General features: G+C 64.5%; 1 protein-coding gene across 2 annotated transcripts in view; it reads left to right on the forward strand.

Annotated features, from left to right (window-relative positions):
• UROC1 (urocanate hydratase 1) overlaps positions 1 to 21448 on the forward strand; it is a 35903-nt gene extending 14455 nt beyond the window's left edge. The window contains exons 8-20 of one of the 2 annotated variants that reach the window (XM_075995951.1): positions 5670 to 5813; positions 6166 to 6254; positions 7425 to 7487; positions 7692 to 7871; positions 8230 to 8327; positions 9455 to 9527; positions 11480 to 11601; positions 13404 to 13474; positions 15407 to 15505; positions 16659 to 16758; positions 18207 to 18288; positions 20374 to 20473; positions 20836 to 21448. In XM_075995951.1, the coding sequence (XP_075852066.1) occupies positions 5670 to 5813; positions 6166 to 6254; positions 7425 to 7487; positions 7692 to 7871; positions 8230 to 8327; positions 9455 to 9527; positions 11480 to 11601; positions 13404 to 13474; positions 15407 to 15505; positions 16659 to 16758; positions 18207 to 18288; positions 20374 to 20473; positions 20836 to 20976 (1362 nt within the window). In that variant the 3' untranslated portion in view covers positions 20977 to 21448. The remainder of the gene's footprint in view (positions 1 to 5669; positions 5814 to 6165; positions 6255 to 7424; positions 7488 to 7691; positions 7872 to 8229; positions 8328 to 9454; positions 9528 to 11479; positions 11602 to 13403; positions 13475 to 15406; positions 15506 to 16658; positions 16759 to 18206; positions 18289 to 20373; positions 20474 to 20835) is intronic. The other variant, XR_012913739.1, reaches the window with a different exon arrangement.
• Positions 21449 to 25179: the final 3731 nt, after the last annotated feature.

The following is a 25179-nucleotide window of genomic DNA, read 5'->3' on the forward strand; positions in this document are numbered from 1 at the left end:
AGGGGACAGGGGACATGGGAGACAGGAGACAGGGGACAGGGGACATGGGGGACAGGGGGACAGGGGGACAGGGGACATGGGAGACGGGGACAGGGGGGACAGGGGATCATGGGAGACAGGAGACAGGGGACATGGGGGACAGGGACAGGGGGATGGGGGACAGGGGACAGGGGATATGGGAGACAGGGGACAGGGGACAGGAGACAGGGGACAGGGGACATGGGGGACAGGGGACAGGGGACAGGGGACATGGGGGACGGGACAGGGGACAGGGGGACATGGGGGACAGGGGATATGGGAGACGGGACAGGGGGACAGGGGAACAGGGGACAGGGGGACAGGGGACAGAGGACAGGGGACATGGGGGACAGGGGGGACAGGGGACATGGGAGACAGGAGACAGGGGACAGGGGACATGGGGGACAGGGGGACAGGGGGGACAGGGGACAGGGGACAGGGGACATGGGAGACAGGAGACAGGGGACAGGGGACATGGGGGACAGGGGTACAGGGGACAGGGGACATGGGAGACGGGGACAGGGGGGACAGGGGACAGGGGACAGGGGACATGGGAGACAGGAGACAGGGGACAGGGGACATGGGGGACAGGGGACAGGGGGATGGGGGACAGGGGACAGGGGACATGGGGACATGGGAGACAGGGAGACAGGGACAGGGGACAGGGGACATGGGAGACAGGGGACAGGGGGACATGGGGGACAGGGGACAGGGGGACAGGGGACATGGGAGACAGGAGACAGGGACAGGGGACATGGGGGACAGGGGACAGGGGACAGGGGACATGGGAGACAGGAGACAGGGGACAGGGGACATGGGGGACAGGGACAGGGGACATGGGGGACAGGGGACAGGGGGACAGGGGACATGGGAGACAGGAGACAGGGGACAGGGGACATGGGGGACAGGGGACAGGGGACATGGGAGACAGGAGACAGGGGACAGGGGACATGGGGGACAGGGGACAGGGGACATGGGGGACAGGGGGACAGGGGACATGGGGGACAGGGGGGACAGGGGACATGGGAGACAGGAGACAGGGGACAGGGGACATGGGGGACAGGGGGACAGGGGGGACAGGGGACAGGGGACAGGGGACATGGGAGACAGGAGACAGGGGACAGGGGACATGGGGGACAGGGGACAGGGGACAGGGGACATGGGAGACAGGAGACAGGGGACAGGGGACATGGGGGACAGGGGACAGGGACAGGGGACATGGGGGACAGGGGACAGGGGGACAGGGGACATGGGAGACAGGAGACAGGGGACAGGGGACATGGGGGACAGGGGACAGGGGACAGGGGACATGGGAGACAGGAGACAGGGGACAGGGGACATGGGGGACAGGGGACAGGGGACATGGGGGACAGGGGGGACAGGGGACAGGGGACATGGGGGACAGGGGGGACAGGGGACATGGGAGACAGGAGACAGGGGACAGGGGACATGGGGGACAGGGGGACAGGGGGGACAGGGGACAGGGGACATGGGAGACAGGAGACAGGGGACAGGGGACATGGGGGACAGGGGACAGGGGGACGGGGGGACAGGGGACAGGGGACAGGGGTACATGGGAGACAGGAGACAGGGGACAGGGGGACAGGGGAACAGGGGACAGGGGGACAGGGGATATGGGAGACAGGGGACTTGGGAGACAGGAGACAGGGGACAGGGGGACAGGGGACAGGGGACAGGGGACAGGGGACATGGGGGACAGGGGGGACAGGGGACATGGGAGACAGGAGACAGGGGACAGGGGACATGGGGGACAGGGGGACAGGGGGGACAGGGGGGACAGGGGACAGGGGACAGGGGACATGGGAGACAGGAGACAGGGGACAGGGGGGACAGGGGACATGGGAGACAGGAGACAGGGGACAGGGGACATGGGGGACAGGGGACAGGGGGACAGGGGGGACAGGGGACAGGGGACATGGGAGACAGGAGACAGGGGACAGGGGGGACAGGGGACATGGGAGACAGGAGACAGGGGACAGGGGGGACAGGGGACAGGGGGGACAGGGGACAGGGGGGAGAGGGGACATGGGAGACAGGGGACAGGGGATATGGGGGACAGGGGACATGGGAGACAGGGGACAGGGGGGACAGGGGACAGGGGTGACAGGGGACAGGGGACATGGGGGACATGGGGGATGGGGACGGGGGACAGGGGGGACAGGGGACGGCGGGACAGGGGATAGGGGGACGGGGGACAGGGGACAGGGGACATGGGGGACACGGGACATGGGGGACAGGGGAGACAGTGGACGGGGACAGGGGACAAGGGACATGGGGGACAGGGGTGACGGGACAGGGGACATGGGGGTCAGGGGGGATGGGGGACAGGGGACAGGGGACATGGGGGATAGGGGGGATGGGGGACAGCGGGGACAGGGGACAGGGGACGGGGGACAGGGGACAGGGGACAGGGGGGATAGGGGGACGGGGGGACAGGGGGACGGGGGGACAGGGGACATGGGGGACAGGGGACATGGGGGACAGGGGACATGGGGGACAGGGGATGGGGGGACAGGGGACATGGGGGACAGGGGACACGGGGGACAGGGGACAGGGGACATGGGGGACAGGGGACATGGGGGACAGGGGACAGGGGACATGGGGGACAGGGGACATGGGGGACAGGGGGACAGGGGACGGCGGGACAGGGGACGGGGGGTCAGGGGGGATGGGGGGACAGGGGACGGGGGGACAGGGGAGACGGGACAGGGGACAGGGGGGACATGGGGGATAGGGGGGAAAGGGGAGACGGGACAGGGGACAGGGGGGACATGGGGGACAGGGGGGACAGGGGACGGGGGGACATGGGGGACGGGGGATGGGGGGGACAGGGGACAGGGGACGGGGGATGGGGGACAGGGGACGGGGGGACAGGGGACGGGGGACAGGGGACAGGGGACATGGGGGACAGGGGACGGGGGGACAGGGGAGACAGGGGACAGGGGACAGGGGGGACAGGGGACGGGGGACAGGGGACAGGGGACAGGGGGGACAGGGGAGACAGGGGATGGGGGACAGGGGACAGGGGACGGGGGGACAGGGGACAGGGGACATGGAGGACAGGGGCAGGGGGGACAGGGGAGACAGGGGACAGGGGACAGGGGGGACAGGGGACGGGGGACAGGGGACATGGGGGACGGGGGACATGGGGGACGGGGGACAGGGGACATGGGGGACGGGGGACATGGGGGACGGGGGACAGGGGACATGGGGGACGGGGGACAGGGGACATGGGGGATGGGGGACATGGGGGACGGGGGACGGGGGACATGGGGGACGGGGGACATGGGGGACGGGGGACAGGGGACATGGGGGACGGGGGACATGGGGACAGGGGACATGGGGGACAGGGGACATGGGGGACAGGGGACAGGGGACATGGGGGACGGGGGACATGGGGGACGGGGGACAGGGGACATGGGGGACAGGGGACAGGGGACATGGGGGACAGGGGACAGGGGGGACAGGGGACGGGGGACAGGGGACATGGGGGACGGGGGACATGGGGGACGGGGGACAGGGGACATGGGGGACGGGGGACAGGGGACATGGGGGACGGGGGACATGGGGGACGGGGGACGGGGGACATGGGGGACGGGGGACAGGGGACATGGGGGACGGGGGACATGGGGGACGGGGGACAGGGGACATGGGGGACAGGGGACATGGGGACAGGGGACATGGGGGACAGGGGACATGGGGGACAGGGGACAGGGGACATGGGGGACAGGGGACATGGGGGACGGGGGACAGGGGACATGGGGGACAGGGGACATGGGGGACAGGGGACAGGGGACTTGGGGGACAGGGGAGACTGGGGACGGGGGACAGGGGACAGGGGGACAGGGGACAGGGGGGACAGGGGACGGGGGACAGGGGACATGGGGGACAGGGGACATGGGGGACGGGGGACATGGGGGACAGAGGGGACAGGGGAGACAGTGGACGGGGGACAGTGGACAGGGGACATGGGGGACAGGGGGATGGGGGACCGGGGGGACAGGGTACAGGGGACGGGGGACAGGGGGGACAGGGGACGGGGGACAGGGGAGACGGGACAGGGGACAGGGGGGACAGGAGACAGGGGACATGGGGGACGGGGGGATGGGGGACCGGGGGGACAGGGGACAGGGGACGGGGGACAGGGGACAGGGGGACAGGGGTACAGGGGACGGCGGGACAGGGGACGGGGGACAGGGGGGATGGGGGGACAGGGGACGGGGGGACAGGGGAGACAGGACAGGGGACAGGGGTGACAGGGGACAGGGGACATGGGGGACGGGGGGATGGGGGACCGGGGGGACAGGGTACAGGGGACGGGGGACAGGGGACAGGGGGACAGGGGTACAGGGGACGGCGGGACAGGGGACGGGGGGTCAGGGGGGATGGGGGGACAGGGGAGACGGGACAGGGGGCAGGGGGGACAGGGGGGACAGGGGACGGGGGACAGGGGACAGGGGACGGGGGGATGGGGGGACAGGGGACGGGGGGACAGGGGGGATGGGGGGACAGGGGAGACGGGACAAGGGATGGGGGGACAGGGGATGGGGGACATGGGGGACAGGGGGGACAGGGGACAGGGGACGGGGGGACAGGGGACGGGGGACAGGGGGGATAGGGGGGACAGGGGATGGGGGGACAGAGGACGGGGGGACGGGGGACAGGGGACGGGGAACAGGGGACATGGGGGACAGGGGAGACAGGGGACATGGGGGACAGGGGACATGGGGGACAGGGGAGACAGGGGACATGGGGGACAGGGGGGATAGGGGGGACAGGGGACGGGGGACAGGGGAGACGGGACAAGGGACGGGGGGACAGGGGACAGGGGGGACATGGGGGACAGGGGATGGGGGACGGGGGGACAGGGGACAGGGGGGACATGGGGGACAGGGGGGACAGGGGGACAGGGGGACGGGGGACAGGGGGGACGGGGGACAGGGGGGACGGGGGACAGGGGGGACAGGGGGACAGGGGGGACGGGGGACAGGGGGGACAGGGGGGACGGGGGACAGGGGGGACAGGGGGACAGGGGGGACAGGGGGACAGGGGACAGGGGGACAGGGGGACGGGGGACAGGGGGGACGGGGGACGGGGGGACGGGGGACAGGGGACAGGGGACAGGGAGGGACAGGGGGGACAGGGGGACAGGGGACAGGGGGACATGGAGGACAGGGGTGACAGAGGGGACAGGGGAGACAGGGGACAGAGGGGACAGGGGTGACAGAGGGGACAGGGGAGACAGAGGGGACAGGGGAGACAGGGGACAGAGGGGACAGGGGTGACAGAGGGGACAGGGGAGACAGGGGACAGAGGGGACAGGGGTGACAGAGGGGACAGGGGAGACAGGGGACAGAGGGGACAGGGGTGACAGAGGGGACAGGGGTGACAGAGGGGACAGGGGAGACAGGGGACAGAGGGGACAGGGGTGACAGAGGGGACAGGGGTGACAGAGGGGACAGGGGGGACAGGAGATGGGGTGACGGGGATATGGGGGACGGGATGGGCGGACAGGGGTGACAGGGGTGACAGAGGGGACAGGGGTGACAGAGGGGACAGGGGTGACAGAGGGGACAGGGGGGACAGGGGGACAGGGAGGGACAGTCGCCCGAGCCTCCGGCCTCCCGCAGCTGACGGTGCTGAACGCGGCCCGGCGCTACCTGGCCGTGGAGGACCTGGCGGGGAAGGTGTTTGTCACCTCGGGGCTCGGCGGCATGAGCGGGGCGCAGGCCAAGGCGGCCGTCATCGTGGGGTGCGTCGGCGTGATCGCCGAGGTGAGCCGTCCCAAGTTCCCCGCGTCACACCCGGAGCCTCGGTTTCCCCGTCCGTCGCGTCTTGGGGACGGGGACAGGGGGTGTCATTTTCGCCCAAGACCCCCACATCTTCCTTTGGGCGGGGGGGGGGGTCCCCGAAAATTTCGGTGTCATCGGTTCCGCGGCTCGGTGACACCGGGGGCCGGAATCTCCGATTTTTCTCGCGCTTGCCTCGTGGGCGCAAGACGGCTGCCGCAGCGCCGGCCGTCACATGCACAGTCCGGGCGGGAAAAATCGGGAGCGGAAGCGCGGGCTGTGTCGCTCGGTGGCAGCCGGGTGACCCCCGACCCCGCCGTGTGACCCGGGGCCCCAGGTGGACAAGGCCGCCCTGGACAAGCGCCACAAGCAAGGCTGGCTGATGGAGGTCACCGACAGCTTGGACCGCTGCATCGAGAGACTCAGGTGCCCCGGCGGGCGGGCCCGACCCCCGACCCCGACCCCCGACCCCTGACCCCCTGGGAGTGGGGGCGGGGCTTCAAGGGGGTGGGGCCTGTCCACAAGCCCCGCCCCCTTTCTCCCGGGTTCCCAGAGACATGGTCGTTTGCATAGTCACGTGACACGCACGGGGCAGAGCGTCAGCCTCGCTCACAAGCAGCCTCCAACTCCTGGCCTCCAGCGAGCCTCCTGCCTCGGCCTCCCTCCCGAGTAGCTGGGACGACAGGCATGCGCCTCCACGCCCGGCTCGTTTTTTTTCCTATATATTTTTATTTGGCCAATTAATTTCTTTGTATTTTTTTAGTAGAGACGGGGTCTCGCTCTTGCTCAGGCTGGCCTCCAACTCCTGGCCTCGAGCAATCCTCCCGCCTCGGCCTCCTCCCAGAGTGCTGGGAGGACGGGTGCACCACCACGTCTGGCTCACTGATTACATTTCTTTCTTTTCTTTTTTTTTTTTGAGACAAAGTCTGGCTTTGTCGCCTGGGCTAGAGTGCCTTGGTGTCAACCTCACTCACGGCAGCCTCCAACTCCTGGCCTCCAGCGAGCCTCCTGCCTCGGCCTCCCTCCCGAGTAGCTGGGACGACAGGCACGTGCCACCACGCCCGGCTCGTTTTTTTTCCTGTATATTTTTAGTTGGCCAATTAATTTCTTTCTAATTTTTCAGTAGAGACGGGGTCTCGCTCTTGCTAATCAGCTGGCCTCCAACTCCTGACCTCGAGTGATCCTCCCTCCTCAGCCTCCCTCCCGAGTAGCTGGGATTCCAGGCACGCGCCACCACGCCCGGCTCATTTTTTTCTATATATATATATTTTTTTTGCTTGTCCACCTAATTTCTATTTTTTCAGTAGAGACGGGGTCTGGCTCTTGCTCAGAGGCCGGCCTCCAACTCCTGGCCTCGAGTGATCCTCCCTCCTCGGCCTCCTCCCAGAGTGCCCGGATTGATTTCAGGCGTGAGCCTCACGCCCGATCGCTCCCCGGGCGATTTTGGGGACCATGCACACGACTCAGAGCACGGGGACCCCCCCGTCCGCGCTTGTGTCCCTCGCGGTGGCCCTGGCCGTGTGTCTGTCCCCAAGGCAGGTGGCCGTGGGCGGGCGCAGACGGGCCACCTGCTCTGCCGTCCTTTGTCCCCACCAGGGAAGCGAGGAGCAAGAAGGAGGTGCTCAGCCTCGGCTACCATGGCAACGTGGTGGCACTCTGGTGAGTGGTGGCCTTGGGGTGTCCCCAAGGGATTCCAGGGGGACCCAGAGCTCCGAGGGTCTCGGGGGACGGTGACACGAAACCTCCCCACAGCTCGGTCCCCCCGCCTGCTCGCCGCGGCCGGCAGATTGTCCCCGTTTTTCCCCCCTGGGTTGAGGCCGGCCTCCACCTCCGGCCTCCAAGTGTCCCGGTGTCCCCGGCCAGGGAGCGGCTGGCCCACATCCTGGCCACCACGGGGGAGCTCCTGGTGGACCTCGGCTCGGACCAGACCTCCTGCCACAACCCCTTCCGCGGAGGCTACTACCCGGTCCAGCTCGGGTTCGAGGAGGCCCAGAGCCTCATGGCCTCCGATCCGGCCTCCTTCCGGAGCCTCGTCCAGGAAAGGTGAGGCCGCCGCAGCGTGGGCGGGGCCGGCCAGGGTGGGGACAGGGGACGTCGGGGTCCCCGAGCCCGGCCTGCCCCGCCGTGTGGCCTTTAGGCAGGAGCTTGCGGTCTCTGGGCCTCGGCCTCCACCCCGGAGGAGGAGGCTGTGACAAAAGTCTCGCTCGCGGGAAGCCCCGGGGGGCTTTGGGGACACGGACGGAGGGGTTACACGGGTGGCGGGGGTGTCCCCAGGCAGGTGGCCCCAGGGTGAGGCCCCGTCCCCGTGAAGCTGGAGGCCCAGCCGTCGGGGAGGCTGTCACGGCCTCGAGGGGATGGAGGCCCGGCCTCCACTCTGTCCCCCTGTCCCCGCTGTCTGCAGTCTGCGCAGGCAGGTGACGGCCATCAACCGGCTCGCCCGCGACGGCTGCTTCTTCTGGGACTACGGCAACGCCTTCCTGCTCGAGGCCCGCAGGGCAGGTGAGGCCCGGACGCGGCGGAGGCTGCGGGCGGCCTCCTCACTCGGCCTCCCGCCTCAGTCTCTCCTTCTCCTTCTCCTTCTTCCTCTTCCTCATCATCTTCCCCTTCTTCTTCTTCCTCTTCCTCTTCTTCCTCTTCCTCTTCTTCATCTTCTTCTTTCTCTTCTTCCTCTTCTTCCTCTTCCTCTTCTTCTTCCTCTTCTTCCTCCCTCTTCTTCCTCTTCCTCTTCTTCTTCTTCTTCTTCCTCCTTCTCCTTCCTCTTCTTCTTCCTCATCATCTTCCCCTTCCTCTTCCTCCTCTTCCTCTTCTTCATCTTCTTCTTTCTCTTCTTCCTCTTCCTCTTCTTCTTCCTCTTCTTCCTCCCTCTTCTTCCTCTTCCTCTTCTTCCTCTTCTTCCTCCCTCTTCTTCCTCTTCCTCTTCTTCCTCTTTCTCTTCTTCCTCTTCCTCTTCTTCTTCCTCTTCTTCCTCCCTCTTCTTCCTCTTCCTCTTCTTCCTCTTCTTCCTCCCTCTTCTTCCTCTTTGTCTTCTTCCTCTTCTTCCTCCCTCTTCTTCCTCTTCTTCTTCTTCCTCTTCTTCCTCTTTGTCTTCTTCCTCTTCCTCTTCTTCTTCCTCTTCTTCCTCCCTCTTCTTCTTCTTCCTCTTCCTCTTCTTCTTCCTCTTCCTCTTCTTCCTCTTTGTCTTCTTCCCCTTCCTCTTTCTCTTCTTCTTTGACAGAGTCTCACTCTGTCCCCCGGGCTAGTCTTACAGCAGCCTCTAACTCCTGGCCTCGAGCGATCCTCCCGCCTCGGCCTCCCTCCCGAGTAGCTGGGACTCCAGGCATGCGCCTCCACGCCCGGCTCGTTTTTTTCTCTATATTTTTAATTGGCCGATTAATTCCTATGTTTACTAGACACGGGGTCTCGCTCTTGCTCATACCGGCCTCGAGCGATCCTCCTTCCTCGGCCTCCCGAGTAGCTGGGACGACAGGCGTGAGCCTCCGTGCCCGGCCTCCATTGCTTTAACTTTTAAAAAACCCTCCCGGCAGATTCTTGCCTTAGCCTGTCGGGGGCTAAGTGCCACAGGGGGGGTGGTGGCCACAGAGGATGTCCCTTCCCGGGGGTTGGTGACCCCAGGCCTGTGCCCGCAGGCGCGGACGTGGGCAAGACCGGCGCCGGGAAGACAGACTTCCGCTACCCGTCCTACGTCCAGGACATCATGGGGTGAGTGACAGGGTCCCCTCCGCCCCCCGTTGGGACCCCCCTGAGCCCCAGCCTCCTCCCTGCCGGGGACTCGGGTCACAAAGGCCTCGGCCTCTATTTACCGGCCTCGGCCTCTATTTACCAGCCTCGGCCTCTAACCACTCGCCAGGCCGGCCGGTCCTCCGTGGACTCGAGCTGCCTGGTGGCACCCAACAGGGACGTCACTTGGGGACGCAGATGTCCCCGCCCGCGGCCATGTCCCCCCAACGGGCCTCCACCAGAGGCCAGAGGCTGTCCCCGGCCGGCCCGAGTCTCGGGGGTTCAGGGTTCTGGCCTCCCCCACATTTTCTGTTTTCTCACCACTTTTTAGGGGACGGATTAATTTGTTTGTTTGTTTTTAATTTTGAAAATTAATTTCTGCCTGTTTTTCCCCCGCTCTGGCTCAGGCTGGCCTCGAACTCCTGAGCTTGTTGAGCGATCCTCCCGCCTCGGCCTCCCTCCCGAGTAGCTGGGACGACGGGCGTGAGCCTCTGTGCCCCGCTAAATTTTTCTATATATTTTTAGTTGATCAATTAATTTTCTTTATATTTTGTACTACAGACGGGGTCTCGCTCTTGCTAATCAGGCTGGCCTCCAACTCCTGACCCCATTGAGCGATCCTCCCGCCTCGGCCTCCCTCCCGAGTAGCTGGGACTCCAGGCATGCGCCTCCACGCCCGGCTCGTTTTTTCTATATGTTTTTAGTCGGCCAATTAATTTCTTTCTATTTTTTTTAGCAGAGACGGGGTCTCGCTCTTGCTCAGGCTGGCCTCCAACTCCTGACCTCGTTGAGCGATCCTCCTGCCTCGGCCTCCCAGAGTGCTGGGATGACAGGCCTGAGCCTCCGCGCCCGGTCTAGAGGACAATTTTTTTTTCTTTTTTGAGACAGAGTCTTGCTCTGTCGCCCGGGCTAGAGTGCCGTGGCGTCAGCCTCGCTCACAGCAGCCTCCAACTCCTGGCCTCAAGCGATCCTCCTGCCTCAGCCTCCCTCCCGAGTAGCTGGGACGACAGGCGTGCGCCTCCACGTCCGGTTGATTTTTTTTATGTATATTTTTAGTCGTCCAGCTAATTTCTATTTTTAGTAGAGACGGGGTCTCGCTCTTGCTCAGGCTGGCCTCCAACTCCCGACCTCGAGCGAGCCTCCCGCCTCGGCCTCCCAGAGTGCTGGGATGACAGGCGTGAGCCTCCACGCCTGGATAATTTTATATATATATATATATTTTTAGTTGTCAAGCTAATTTATTTCTACTTTTTTAGTAGAGACGGGGTCTTGCTCTTGCTCAGGCTGGTTTCGAACTCCTGACCTCGAACAAACGATCCTCCCTCCTCAGCCTCCCAGAGTAGCTGGGACTACAGGCATGCGCCTCCACGCCCGGCTCATTTTTTCTATTTATATTATTTATTGGCCAATTAATTTATTTCTATTTTTTTTTTTAGTAGAGACAGGGTCTCGATCTTTCTTGCTCAGGCTGGCCTCCAACTCCTGACCTCGTTGAGCAATCCTCCCGCCTCGGCCTCCCTCCCGAGTAGCTGGGACGACAGGCACGCGCCTCCACGCCCGGCTCGTTTTTTTTTTCTATATATTTTTAGTCGTCCAGCTCATTTCTTTCTATTTTTAGTAGAGATGGGGTCTCGCTCTTGCTCAGGCCGGCCTCTACCTCCTGGCCTCGATAGCGATCCTCCCTCCTCGGCCTCCCAGCATGCTGGGACTGCGGACAGGCGTGAGGACGGATTTTCACGTGGGCTCTGCAGAGCAGTCGGGGGACACTTTTGGGTGCTGGGGACGTGGGGGTGGCGGGGGGACGACACAGAACTGGGGGTTCCGAGGGGGGACGGGGGCGCTCCTGAAGTCCCCCAGGCCCCTGCACTGTCCCCCCTTGGCCCAGCTCTTGGGGGGTCAGCCTGGGAGCCCCAGGGGCCGTTTTCTCGCCGCAGGGACATCTTCTCCCAGGGGTTCGGGCCCTTCCGCTGGGTGTGCACATCGGGGGACCCCCGGGACCTGGCTGTCACCGACCGGCTGGCCGCGACTGTCCTGGAGGAAGCCATTGCGGGCGGAGGTGACGCTCGTGGGCGCGGCAGGGGGGTCCCCCAAAACGCCCGGGTCACCAGCGACAGGTCCCCATGCCCCGGTGGCGTGGGGGGGGGTGACCGGAGGGACACCTGGCCGGCGACACAAGGGGACTCGAAGGGTCTCGGGGCCTCCCCCAGGGCCGGGGTCCCCCAGTGCCATCGGGGTGTCGCACGCACGGGCCCCCAACACTGCGCGGAGCCACCGCGCTGCAGGGCGGTCGGGTTGCCCCGGGTTCGAGGCCCGGCCTCCGCCCTGCGCGCGGCCTCGGGTTCGAGGCTGCCGCCCCCCGCGACGAGGGCTCTCGTCCCGCACCTGCCGGTCCCCGAGTCCGCCTGGGGTGGGGGCGTGGCTTCCCTGTGTAGATGGGCGTGGCTTCCCCGTGCAGTTGGGGGGGTGGCTTCCCTGTGCAGTTGGGGGGGTGGCTTCCCTGTGCAGTTGGGGGGGTGGCTTCCCCACGGTGGGCGTGGCTTCCCCCTGCAGACGGGGATGGCTTCCATGGCTGGTGGGCGTGGCTTCCCCGTGCCTGTGCATGTGGGCGTGGCTTCCCAGTGCAGGTGCAGCCGGGGGCGTGGCTTCCCTGTGCAGTTAGGGGGGAGGCTTCCCCGTGGTGGGCGTGGCTTCCCAGTGCAGGTGCAGCCGGGGGCGTGGCTTCCCTGTGCAGTTGGGGGCGTGGCTTCCCCGTGGTGGGCGTGGCTTCCCCATGCAGGTGGGGCGGGCTTCCCCCTCTGATGGGAGTGGGCTTCCATTGCGGGTGGGCGTGGCTTCCCCAAACATGCGGGGGCGTGGCTTCCCCATGCAGGTGCAGCCGGAGGCGTGGCTTCCCTGTGCATATGGGGCGTGGCTTCCCCTGTGTAGGTGGGGGCGTGGCTTTCCCTGTGCAGGTTGGGGGGTGGCTTCCCCTGTGCAGGTTGGGGGGTGGCTTCCCCTGTGCAGGTGGGCGTGGCTTCCCCTGTGCAGGTGGGCGTGGCTTCCCCTGTGCAGGTGGGGGCGTGGCTTCTCCTGTCAAGGAGGGCGTGGCTTCCCCTGCACATATGGGGGCGTGGCTTCTCCGTGCAGGTGGGGGCATTGCCTCCCTGTGCAGCTGGGCATGGCTTCCCTGCATGTGGGGGTGTGGCTTCCCATTGCAGGTGGGCGTGGCCTCCCTGTGACTGTGGCTTCTCCGTGCTGGGGGGCGTGGCCTCCCGTGCATGTGGGGGCGTGGCTTCCTCATGCATGTGGGGGCGTGGCTTCCCATTGCAGGTGGGCGTGGCCTCCCTGTGACTGTGGCTTCTCCGTGCTGGGGGCGTGGCCTCACGTGCATGTGGGGGCGTGGCTTCCCGTTCAGGTGGGGGCGTGGCTTCCCGTGCATGTGGCGCTGGCCCTCAGGAGGCCACCTGGCAAGTGTCTGACAACTGTCACCCCCCCCAAGGAAGCCGTGTCAGCTTCCCCTTCCGCTGAGGACCGTGGTGTAAACACCCCCAGCCCGGCTGCTCTCCAGCCGGGACCCACACCTGGCCCTGCACCTGCGGCCCCCCAGGCCCACGTGACAGCCACTCACGGCACCCCCGCCCACAGCCCGGCGCCCCGTCGCCTTGTCGCCCGCTCTCCCTCGTCGTCGGGCCCAGGGTATACAGCAGGCGCCCAATAGATGCTGTGGAGGAGATGCGTGCCGAGCCGGCCCGCGTCCTGGCTCCCTGGGGGGGAGGGGGGAGGGGAGAGGGGGCGGGGCCAGAGCAGGTGTCTGGGCGCCCCTCCCCCCACCCAAAGGACTTCCGGCGCAGGTGACAGTCCCCTGTCGGGTCCCTGCAGGGCCGGCCTCCACGAGGCTGCAGTACAAGGACAACCTCCGCTGGATCCGGGAGGCCGCCAAGCACCAGCTGGTGAGGGCTGGGGCCGCCCGGGGGGAGGGGACACGGGGGAGGGGACACGGGGGAGGGGACACGGGGGAGGGGACACGGGGGAGGGGACACGGGGGAGGGGACACGGGGGAGGGGACACGAGGGGGGAGGGGACACGAGGGGGGAGGGGACACGGGGGAGGGGACACGAGGGGGGAGGGGACACGGGGGAGGGCACACGGGGGAGGGGACACTAGAGGGGGAGGGGACACGGGGGAGGGGACACGAGGGGGGAGGGGACACGAGGGGGGGAGGGGACACGAGAGGGGGAGGGGACACGAGGGGGGAGGGGACATGGGGGAGGGGACACGCGGGGGGAGGGGACACGAGGGGGGAGGGGACACGGGGGAGGGGACACAAGAGGGGGAGGGGACACGAGGGAGGGGACACGGGGAGGGGACACGAGGGGGGAGGGGAAACGAGGGGGGGAGGGGACACGGGGGAGGGGACACGAGGGGGGAGGGGACACGGGGGAGGGGACACGAGGGAGGGGACACGGGGGAGGAGGGGAAATGAGGGGGGAGGGGACACGGGGGAGGGGACACGGGGGGAGGGGACACGAGGGGGGAGGGGACACGGGGGGAGGGGACACGGGGGGGAGGGGACACGGGGGGAGGGGACACGGGGGGGAGGGGACACGGGGGGGAGGGGACACGGGGGGGAGGGGACACGAGAGGGGAGGGGACACGGGGGGAGGGGACACGGGGGAGGGGACACGAGGGGGGAGGGGACACGAGAGGAGGAGGGGCTTGGGACCGCCAGCAGCCCTGAGGCTCAGGCCACGCTGGGAGGACGACAAGGGACACACAGAGTGGGTCACCTGCTCACAGGGTAGCGCCCTCCCGCCTTAGAAAGGACATGACTGACCGGCCAGGCGCCGGGTGGCTCGGGCCTGTCCTGCCAGCACTTGGGGAGGCCGAGGAGGGAGGCTCGCTCGAGGTCAGGAGTTGGAGGCCAGCCTCATGAGCAAGAGCGAGACCCCGTCTCTACTCAAAAAATAGAAAGAAATTAAATGGACAAATAAAAAATATATATAGAAAAGATTAGCCCGGCGCGGAGGCTCACGCTTGTCATGCCAGCACTCTGGGAGGCCGAGGAAGGAGGATCGTGCTCGAGGTCAGGAGTTCAAGACCAGCCTGAGCAAGAGCGAGACCCCGTCTCTACTAAACAAAAAATAGAAAGAAATCGATTGGACAAATAAAAAATATATAGAGAAAAAATTAGCCGGGCACGGAGGCTCACGCCTGTCATGCCAGCACTCTGGGAGGCCGAGGAAGGAGGATCGCTCGAGGTCAGGAGTTCAAGACCAGCCTGAGCAAGAGCGAGACCCCGTCTCTACTAAACAAAAAATAGAAAGAAATTAATTGGACAACTAAAAATATATAGAGAAAAAATTAGCCGGGTGCGGTGGCGCATGCCTGTCATCCTAGCACTCTAGGAGGCCAACGAGGGAGGATCGCTTGAGGTCAGGAGTTGGAGGCCAGCCTGAGCAAGAGCGAGACCCCGTCTCTACTAAAAAAAAATATAGAAAGAAATTAGGTGGACAAGTAAAAATATATATAGAAAAAAAAAAAACGAGCCGGGCGTGGAGGCGCATGCCTGTCGTCCCAGCTACTCGGGAGGGAGGCTGAGGAGGGAGGCTCGCTGGAGGCCAGGAGTTGGAGGTTGCTGTGAGCGAGGCTGACGCCGCGGCGCTCACTCTAGCCCGGGCGACAGAGCAAGACTCTATCTCAAAAAAAAAAAAAAAAGGAAAGTACAGGTTTTCGAGCTACCGGCATGTCAGGCCTTCCTGGAAGGGGGGTGGCTCTCGGGTTGGGGGACAGGAGGCTGTCCCCGGGGGTCACCCCTGCCCTGGCACCCTGCTCTGGCAATTGAGGCTGCTCTTGTCCCCTCTGTCCCCCCCCCCCCCCGGCAGGTGGTGGGATCCCAGGCCAGAATCCTCTACTCGGACCAGAAGGGCCGCGTGGCTATTGCCGTGGCCATTAATGACGCCATCAGGAGTGGCGAGATCAAGGTGAGCTGTCCTGAGCTTCCGGACATAAGGGACATGAGTAACAAAATTTGACAAGTCCCCAAATGTCAACCACCAACGGTATCAGAAGCAGCTACCAGCCGGGCGCGGAGGCTCACGCCTGTCGTCCCAGCTACTCTGGGAGGCCGAGGAGGGAGGCTCGCTCGAGGTCGGGAGTTGGAGGCCAGCCTGAGCAAGAGCCAGACCCCGTCTCTACTAAAAAAAAAAAAAAAAAATAGAAAGAAATGAGCTGGATGACTAAAAATATATAGAAAAAAGAAATGAGCCGGGCGTGGAGGCGCGTGCCTGGAGTCCCAGCTACTCGGGAGGGAGGCCGAGGCGGGAGGATCACTGGAGGTCAGGAGTTGGAGGCCAGCCTGAGCAAGAGCGAGACCCCGTCTCTATTAAAAAAATAGAAAGAAATTAGCTGCATGACTAAAAGTATATATAGAAAAAAAAAATCATCCGGGCGTGGTGGTGCATGCCTGTAGTCCTAGCACTCTGGGAGGCCGAGGAGGGAGGATCACTCGAGGTCAGGAGTTCAAGGCCAGCCTGAGCAAGAGCCAGACCCCGTCTCTACTCAAAAACAGTAAGAAATTAATTGGTCAATTAAAAATATATGGGAAAACGAGCCGGGCGTGGAGGCGCATGCCTGTCGTCCCAGCTACCTGGGAGGGAGGCCAAGGCGGGAGGATTGCTAGAGGCCAGGAGTTGGAGGCCGGCCTGAGCAAGAGCGAGACCCCGTCTCTACTAAAAATAGAAAGAAATGAGCTGCACCACTCAAAATATATAGAAAAAAAAAAAACGAGCCGGGCGTGGTGGCGCATGCCTGTCGTCCCAGCTACTCGGGAGGGAGGCCGAGGCAGGAGGCTCGCTTGAGCCTCAAAGTCGGAGGCTGCCGTGAGCGAGGCTGACGCCCCTGCGCTCACTCCAGCCCGGGCGACAGAGCGAGCCTCTTGTCTCCCCAAAAAATTCCAAAAAAGGGATGTGCGAGTCGCTGCCGGTGACAACGGAAGTGGCCGGACTTCCTTTTGCCAAATAGAGTCTATCGCCAATGGGGAGGAATGCCGGGTTGCCGGGCGGCGTTGGGGACATGGCCGGGCGACAGGTGACGTGGCCGGGCGACAGGTGACACGGTGTCTCTGTCCTCCTGCAGGCACCGGTCGTCCTGAGCCGCGACCACCACGACGTGAGTGGCACCGACAGTCCCTTCCGGGAGACCTCCAACATCTACGACGGCTCGGCCTTCTGCGCAGGTGACAAAAGCAAACCGTGTTTGTCCCGTTTTGTTTTTTTTTTTTTTTTGAGACAGAGTCTCGCTCTGTCGACCGGGCTGGAGTGAGCGCCGTGGCGCCGGCCTGGATTAATCACAGCAGCCTCCGACTTTGAGGCTCAAGCCAGCCTCCCGCCTCGGCCTCCCTCCCGAGTAGCTGGGACGACAGGCGTGCGCCACCACGGCCGGCTCGTTTTTTTTTTTTTTTTTTTTCCTATATATTTTTAGTTGTCCCGCTCATTTCTTTCTATTTTTTTTTTTTTTTTTAGTAGAGACGGGGTCTCGGTCTTGCTCAGGCTGGCCTCAACCTCCTGACCTCGAGCGATCCTCCCGCCTCGGCCTCCCAGAGTGCTGGGATGACAGGTGTGGGCCAGCTTGCCTGGCTAATTTTTTCTATTTTTAGTTCTTTTTAGCTAATTTGTTTTGTATTTTTAGTAGAGACGGGGTCTCTCTCTTGCTCAGGCTGGTCTCGAACTCCTGACCTCGAGCGAGCCTCCTGCCTCGGCCTCCCAGAGTGCTGGGATGACAGGTGTGGGCAACCATGCCTTGCTAATTTTTTCTATTTTAGGGGGTTTTTTTGGCCAATTTCTTTGTATTTTTAGTAGAGACGGGGTCTCGCTCTTGCTGCTCAGGCTGGCCTCAACCTCCTGACCTCAAGCAATCCTCCCGCCTCGGCCTCCCAGAGTGCTGGGACGACAGGCATGCGCCACCACGCCTGAGTAATTTTTTCTATTTTTAGTTTTCTTTTTGGCTAATTTCTTTGTATTTTTAGTATAGTAGAGGTCTCACTTTTGCTCTGTCTGGCCTCGAACTCCTGACCTCCAGCGATCCTCCCGCCTCGGCCTCCCAGAGTGCTGGGATGACAGGTGTGGGCCACCGCACCTGGCTAATTTTTTTATTTTTATTAATTTTTTTTTTTGGCTAATTTTTTTGTATGTTTAGTAGAGACGGGGTCTCACTTTTGCTCTGTCTGGCCTCCAACTTCTGACCTCAAGTGATCCTCCTGCCCCGGCCTCCCAGAGTGCTGGGATGACAGGCGTGAGCCACTTTGCCTGGCTAATTTTTTCTATTTTTAGTTTTCTTTGGCTACTTTCTTTGTATTTTTAGTAAAGACAGGGGTATCACTTTTGCTCTGTCTGGCCTCGAACTCCCGGCCTCGAGCGATCCTCCCTCCTCGGCCTCCCAGAGTTGCTGGGATGACAGGCGTGAGCCTCCGCTCCCGGCCTCACCCGTCTGTCTCTTTTCGTCTCTGCCTCCTTCTGCATCCGGGCCCTTTCTTCAGGGTGACCACAGGGAAGCCTTGTGTCCCCTGCTCATCTATTTTTTTTTTTTTTTTTGCCCTGTCCTCCAGTCCCAGCCTCTCTTTGCCCCCTGGCGCCCACCCGGGCCAGCCAGAGCGGGGAGTTCAGGCGGTGGCTTCTGTCTCCCCAGACATGGCCGTGCAGAACTTCGTGGGGGACGCCTTCCGTGGGGCCACCTGGGTCGCGCTTCACAACGGAGGGGGCGTGGGCTGGTGAGACGGTTTCTGGGGACAGAATGGGGGCCGGGGGTGGAGGCCGGGCGGATGCGGGAGTCCGGGGACATTATTCCCGGGGTGACCCAAGTCAACCGGTTGCACCACGGTCATCTCTGCAAATTAATCTTGTCCTTAGCAGAAAATATAACTAAACTTCGGTGACATTGCATTAGGAAGACTTCATGAAGGACTAAACACCATTGCTGTGGTTTAATCCTATTTGGTTTTTAAAGGTTTTTTTTTTAATTAAAAATTGTTATTTTAATTAAAAATCCCAGCACTCTGGGAGGCCGAGGCGGGAGGATCGCTCAAGGTCAGGAGTTCAAAACCAGCCTGAGCAAGAGCGAGACCCCGTCTCTACTAAAAAAAAAAAAAAATAGAAAGAAATTAATTGGCCAACTAATATATATATATATAAATTAGCCGGGCATGGTGGCGCATGCCTGTAGTCCCAGCTACTCGGGAGGCTGAGGCAGGAGGATCGCTTGAGCCCAGGAGTTTGAGGTTGCTGTGAGCGAGGCTGACGCCACGGCACTCACTCTAGCCTGGGCAACAGAGTGAGACTCTGTCTCAAAAAAAAAAAATTGTTATGCAATCACTAAAATGGAATATGCAAAATTTAATATGCAACATGAAAAATGCAACATGCAATGTGCAAACATGCAAAATTTAATATGCAACTTGCAAAATGCAGTATGCAATGTGCAATGTGCAGTCACTGAAAACTATGCAAGAAAATTCCCAAACCGCCCTGACTGATAGCCTGCAGGAAACTGCTGCAAAAGTCACTTTTTTGGGCATCTCTTCTGGGTGGAAAATGAAGTTTGCAAACTAAAGAGTCTTTGCTTTTTTTTTTTTTTTTTTCTAGTTTTTTGTTTTGTTTTGCAAACCACAGAAAGGACAGCCATAGCAAATTAGTGACGGAGTTTCTAGACTGTGAAGATTCAGTTCAAATGTTATCCTTGGTCCGGTCACAATCTTTAGCGTTATTAATCTGTCATCTTTGCGTGCATGTTTACGGTTAATTTTAATTTCCGATTAGAAAACAATGCCGCCTTGGTTAATCTCTCCTCCGTGGATTTAGAGAGGCTGACTTTAAAAAAAAACAACAAAAAACCATAATATGCCGAAACAAAAAATAAATTAAAAAAAAAAAAAGGGTGGGAGAGAGCTTCCCTCCCTCCCTCCCCGGGGCCACCTCCTCTGTCACCGGCTGTCTGAGGTCACTTTTCCACGGCAAAAATGTCACCCCTGAGGGACAGGGACGAAGTGACCCAGACCACGGGGCAAGCCTCTTGCTAAACTGTTTTTTTTTTTTTAGAGGTAGAGTCTCGCTCTGTCGCCCGGGCTAGAGTGAGCGCCGTGGCGTGAGCCTCGCTCACAGCAGCCTCCGAAGCCTGGCCTCGAGCGAGCCTCCTGCCTCAGCCTCCATTCTGAGGAGCTGGGATGACGGGCGTGAGCCACCGCACCCGGCTCATTTTTTTCTCTATATATATTTTTAGTTGTCCAGCTCATTTGTTTCTATTTTTTTTTACTAGAGACGGGGTCTCGCTCTTGCTCAGGCTGGCCTCGACCTCCTGACTTCAAGCGATCCTCCTGCCTCGGCCTCCCTCCCGAGTAGCTGGGACTCCAGGCATGCGCCACCACGCCCGGCTCACTTTTTAAATATATTTTTAGTTGTCTAGCTCATTTGTTTCTATTTTTTTTTTATTAGAGACAGGGGTCTCGCTCTTGCTCAGGCTGGCTTCGACCTCCTGAACTGGAGCGATCCTCCCGCCTCAGCCTCCTCCCTAGTAGCTGGGACCACAGGCGTGAGCCACCACGCCCGGCTCATATTTTAAATATATTTTTAGTTGTCCAGCTCATTTGTTTCTTTTTTTTTTTTTTTATTAGAGACAGGGTCTCGCTCTTGCTCAGGCTGGCCTCCACCTCCTGACCTCGAGCGATCCTCCCTCCTCGGCCTCCCAGAGTGCTGAGATGACAGGCGTGGGCCTCCCCGCACTTCTGCAACCCCGTTCCGTGTGGGGCCGAGGCCGGGGGACGGGGGGGACACCCGGCAACCCCGTGTGCCTCTTCTTGCAGGGGCGAGGTGATCAACGGAGGCTTCGGCCTCGTTTTGGACGGGACCGCGGAGGCCGAGCAGAAAGCGAGGATGATGCTGAGCTGGGACGTCTCCAACGGCGTGAGTCCCCCCTCCCTCCATTCGCCACTCCCCTTCCCTGTGTCCCCCTGCCGGTGGTGGCCTCTTCAGCCTCGACCCCTGAGAGTGTCACTTTGCCACCCGGGAAATCAAGACCTCGCGCGTCTTGCCCATTCCCCGCCCCGTCCTCCACCTTGGGGGCCTCCGGGGGGGACACGGGGCGCCGGGTCTGTCCCCAAGAGCAGCAGCCGGGAAGGGAGACGCTTTGGCCGAGACCCGAGAACGGAGGCCGGGAAGGGAGGCCCGGGCTCAGGGTTGAGGCCGGGCCTCCAGAGTCCCCGGCGTGCACTGGGGCCGGGTGACGAGGAGGGGACCGCTGAGCCCTGGGCGTCCGCTGGTGGCAGGTGGCCCGGCGCTGCTGGTCCGGGAACCGGAAGGCGCACGAGACCATCCGGCGGACCATGGAGGACGACAGCCGGCTGGAGGTCACCCTCCCGCACGAGGTGGCCGACGACGGGGTCATCCGGCGGGCCCTGCGGCCCTGAGTCCCCCTCAAGCTCCCCCGGCCTCCCCGGGAGGCCCGGCCTCACCTCTCTCCCTGCCCGCACGCCCTCGCTGCGCCCATTTCGCGGATGGGAACACTGAGGCCCGGAGAGGAGAGGCCGGTCGGTCCGACCGTCCACCCTGCCCTCGCTTGGGAGCCCGGGAGTGGGTGGAGGCCGGAGACAGCCTCCTTCAGGGCTGAGTCCCCCAGCCTCTAGGATCTTGGCCGTCCCCCCACCTCCCCAGCCCCCTGCCTTGGGGATCTTTCTCTGTAGCCGGGCGGGTCGCCGCCGTGTTTTCCCCGAAGATGAGACCCACCCGTGTGGCCCGGGGCGCCTGTCGTCCCAGCACCCTGGGAGGGGGGAGGCCGGGGCGGGAGGATCGCCACTGGAGGTCGGGAGGTGGAGGCCAGCCTGAGCCCAAGAGCCAGACCCCGTCTCTACTAAAATAAAAATAAAAAATAAACGAGTTGGACGACTGAAAAAGAGAAAAACGAGCCGGGCGCGGTGGCGCGTGCCTGCCGTCCCAGCTCCTCGGGAGGGAGGCCGAGGCGGGAGGCTGGCTGGAGGCCGCAGTGAGCGAGGCTGGCGCCGCACGGCACGACTCCGGCCGGGGCGACAGAGCGCGACTGTCTCAAGATGAACGAATGAAACGAAATGAAATGAGGAGAGACCCCGGAGGCGGCCGGGGGGCCAAGTCGGGGTGCGAGCGGCGGGCCCGCTGTTTGCTTAGTACGAAATGCGATGGGGACCGGGGCTGATGGGGGTCAGGGGGCCCCGGGCGAGGCCGGCGCGCGGGCTGCGGGGCCGGGTCCCCTCCGCGCACCCCCGGACCCGCCGCGCCAGCGCTGTGTGACCTCGGGCGGGGCGCGGGGCGTCTCTGTGCCCGGCGGGCGCGCTGTGTGACCTCGGGCGGGGCGCGGGGCGTCTCTGTGCCCGGCGGGCGCGCTGTGTGACCTCGGGCGGGGCGCGGGGCGTCTCTGTGCTCGGCGGGCGCGCTGTGTGACCTCGGGCGGGGCGCGGGGCGTCTCTGTGCTCGGCGGGCGCGCTGTGTGACCTCGGGCGGGGCGCGGGGCGTCTCTGTGCACGGCGGGCGCGCTGTGTGACCTCGGGCGGGGCGCGGGGCGTCTCTGTGCCCGGCGGGCGCGCGCTGTGTGACCTCGGGCGGGGCGCGGGGCGTCTCTGTGCACGGCGGGCGCGCGCTGTGTGACCTCGGGCGGGGCGCGGGGCGTCTCTGTGCCCGGCGGGCGCGCGCTGTGTGACCTCGGGCGGGGCGCGGGGCGTCTCTGTGCACGGCGGGCGCGCTGTGTGACCTCGGGCGGGGCGCGGGGCGTCTCTGTGCACGGCGGGCGCGCTGTGTGACCTCGGGCGGGGCGCGCGGCGTCTCTGTGCACGGCGGGCGCGCGCTGTGTGACCTCGGGCGGGGCGCGGGGCGTCTCTGTGCACGGCGGGCGCGCGCTGTGTGACCTCGGGCGGGGCGCGGGGCGTCTCTGTGCCCGGCGGGCGCGCGCTGTGCGGGCAGGCGGACGCGGAGCGCTCCGGGGACGTGGCCGCATGGGAGTCACCGCTCGCTACCCCGCAGGGAGACGGGAATGGGGGAGTCGGGGTCGCAGGAGCCTCGTTTCCCACGTGCGGGATCCGAGCGCAGCGCGTGTGGGACCAGACGGGGAAGCCCCGCCCCTCCCAGCGACGCCCCGCCCACCACCGACACGCCCCTCTGGGCGGCACCGCCCCCTCCCAGCGAAGCCACGCCCCTATCAGAAAAGTCACGCCTGCCTGTGCGACGCCCTGCCTATCCCCGACACGCCCCTCTGGGCGGGGCCCCTCCCCTCCCAGCGAAGCCAAGCCCCTCTCAGAGACGTCACGCCCCTCTGCGAAGCCCCGCCCACCACCGACATGCCCCTCTGGGCAGGACCCCTCCCCTCCCAGCGAAGCCACGCCCACCACCGACATGCCCCTCTGGGCAGGACCCTTCCCCTCCCAGCGAAGCCACGCCCCTCTCAGAGACGTCACGCCCCTCTGGGCGACGCCCCGCCCATCCCCGACACGCCCACCTCCCACGCCACTCCCCGCGGTGCCCCTCCCCTCCCCGAGACGTCACGCCCCTCCCGGCGGCGCCACGCCCCCTGCGAGACGCCCCGCCCCTCCCCGCGACGTCGCCGGTTGGGAGTCACCCGCTTGGTGCCCCGCAGAGACGGAAATAGGGTATTCCAAGTCGCACAAGCCTCGTTTCCCACTGCACGCGCGGGACTAGATGGCCACGGCCCTCTCCGCGAAGCCCCGCCCATGTGCGCGAAGCGACGGCCCGTCTTTGTCTGCCAAGCCACGCCCCTCTCAGGGGCGCCCCGCCCATCCCCGCGAAGCCCCGCCCCTGTGCGCGATGCGACGGCCAGTCTTTCTCTGCCACGGCCCTCTCCGGGACGCCCCGCCCATCCCCGCGAAGCCCCGCCCCCGTGCGCGATGCGACGGCCAGTCTTTCTCTGCCACGGCCCTCTCCGGGACGCCCCGCCCATCCCCGCGAAGCCCCGCCCCCGTGCGCGATGCGAGGGCCAGTCTTTCTCTGCCACGGCCCTCTCCGGGACGCCCCGCCCATCCCCGCGAAGCCCCGCCCCCGTGCGCGATGCGAGGGCCAGTCTTTCTCTGCCACGCCCCTCTCAGGGACGCCCCGCCCATCCCCGCAAAGCCCCGCCCCGGTGCGCGACGGCCATCTTTCTCTGCCACGCCATGTCCATTTCCGCGACGCCACGCCCCTCCCAGCCTGTCTCAGCGAAGCCACGCCCCTCTCCGCGACGCCACGCCCCTCCCAGCCGGTCCCAGCGAAGCCACGCCCCTCTCCGCGACGCCACGCCCCTCCCAGCCGGTCCAAGCGAAGCCACGCCCATCCCCGCGACGTCGCCGGTTGGGATTCACCCCTTGGCACCCCCCAGAGACGGAAACAGGGTATTCTAAGTCGGACAAGCCTCGTTCCCCACGCCCGGGGTCGGAGCACAGCGCGGGCGGGACTAGATGGGCACGCCCCGCCCATCCCAGCGACGCCACGCCCCCTCCGGGCGATGCCACGCCCCCTCCGCGACACCGCGCCCCTCCCCGCTACGTCGCCGGTTAGGATTCGCGCCACTGCACCTTCCTAGATACGGAAATAAGATATTCGAAGTCACACAAGCCTCGTTTTCCACGCCCGGGTCCAGCCCACAGCGCGAGCGGGACGAGACCCGCACGCCCCGCCCCTCCCCGTGACGTCACGCCCTCCCTTCCACGTCCCGCGGGCCCCAGCGGGCCTCACGCTGGCGCCCCAAGACCCCGGCGCCTCCAGCGCACGCGCTCTTCGAGGCTGCCCTCTGCGCCGCTCGCCGACGCCTTCCGGGTTCTGGGACTGGGCGTCCGTACGCCGTGTTGCGTGCGCACGCGCATTTCGAAGCTTCCGCCACTGCGCAGTGCGTCGGCGCCGTCCGCGTCCCGTGGGGGGGGGCGGGTGGACGTCTGTACGTCTTCGTCTCTCGCGCACGCGCACTTCGAGGTTCCCTCTGCGTCGCTCGCCGACGCCTTCCGGGTTCTGGGACTGCGCGTCCGTACGCCGTCGTTGCTTCCGCCTCTGCGCCGTGCGCCGGCGCCGTCCACGTTCCGTAGGGGGGGCGGGGCGTCCCTAAGTGCCTCCGTCTCGAGCGCACGCGCTCTTCGAGGCTTCCCTCTGCGCCGCTCGTCGCCGCCTTCCGGGTTCTGTCACTGGGCGTCCGTACGCTGTCGTTGCGCGCGCACGCGCACTTAGAGGCTGCCCTCTGCGCCCCGCGTCGGCGCCGTCCGCATCCCGAGGGCGGGGCAGGGCGTCCGTACGTGCCTCCGTCTCTCGCGCACGCGCACTTCGAGGCTTCCCTCTGCGCCGCTCGTAGCCGCCTTCCGGGTTCTGGGATGGGCGACGGTACGCCGTCGTTGCGTGCGCACGCGCACTTCGATGCTTCCGCCTGTGCGCCGTGCGTCTGCGCTATCCACGTTCCGTTGGGGGAGGGAGGGCGGGGCGTCCGTACGTGCCTCCGTCTCTCGCGCACGCGCACTTCGAGGCTTCCCACTGCGCCGCGCGCCGACGCCTTCCGGGTTCTGGGACTGCGCGTCCGTACGCCGTCGTTGCGTGCGCACGCGCACTTCGAGGCTTCCGCCTCTGCGCCGTGCGTCGGCTCCCTCGGCGCCCCGTGAAGGCGGGGGAGGGGGGGT

This window comes from Microcebus murinus, chromosome 20, assembly GCF_040939455.1.
Source record: "Microcebus murinus isolate Inina chromosome 20, M.murinus_Inina_mat1.0, whole genome shotgun sequence".
In the NCBI taxonomy this organism is placed as follows: Eukaryota; Metazoa; Chordata; class Mammalia; order Primates; family Cheirogaleidae; genus Microcebus; species Microcebus murinus.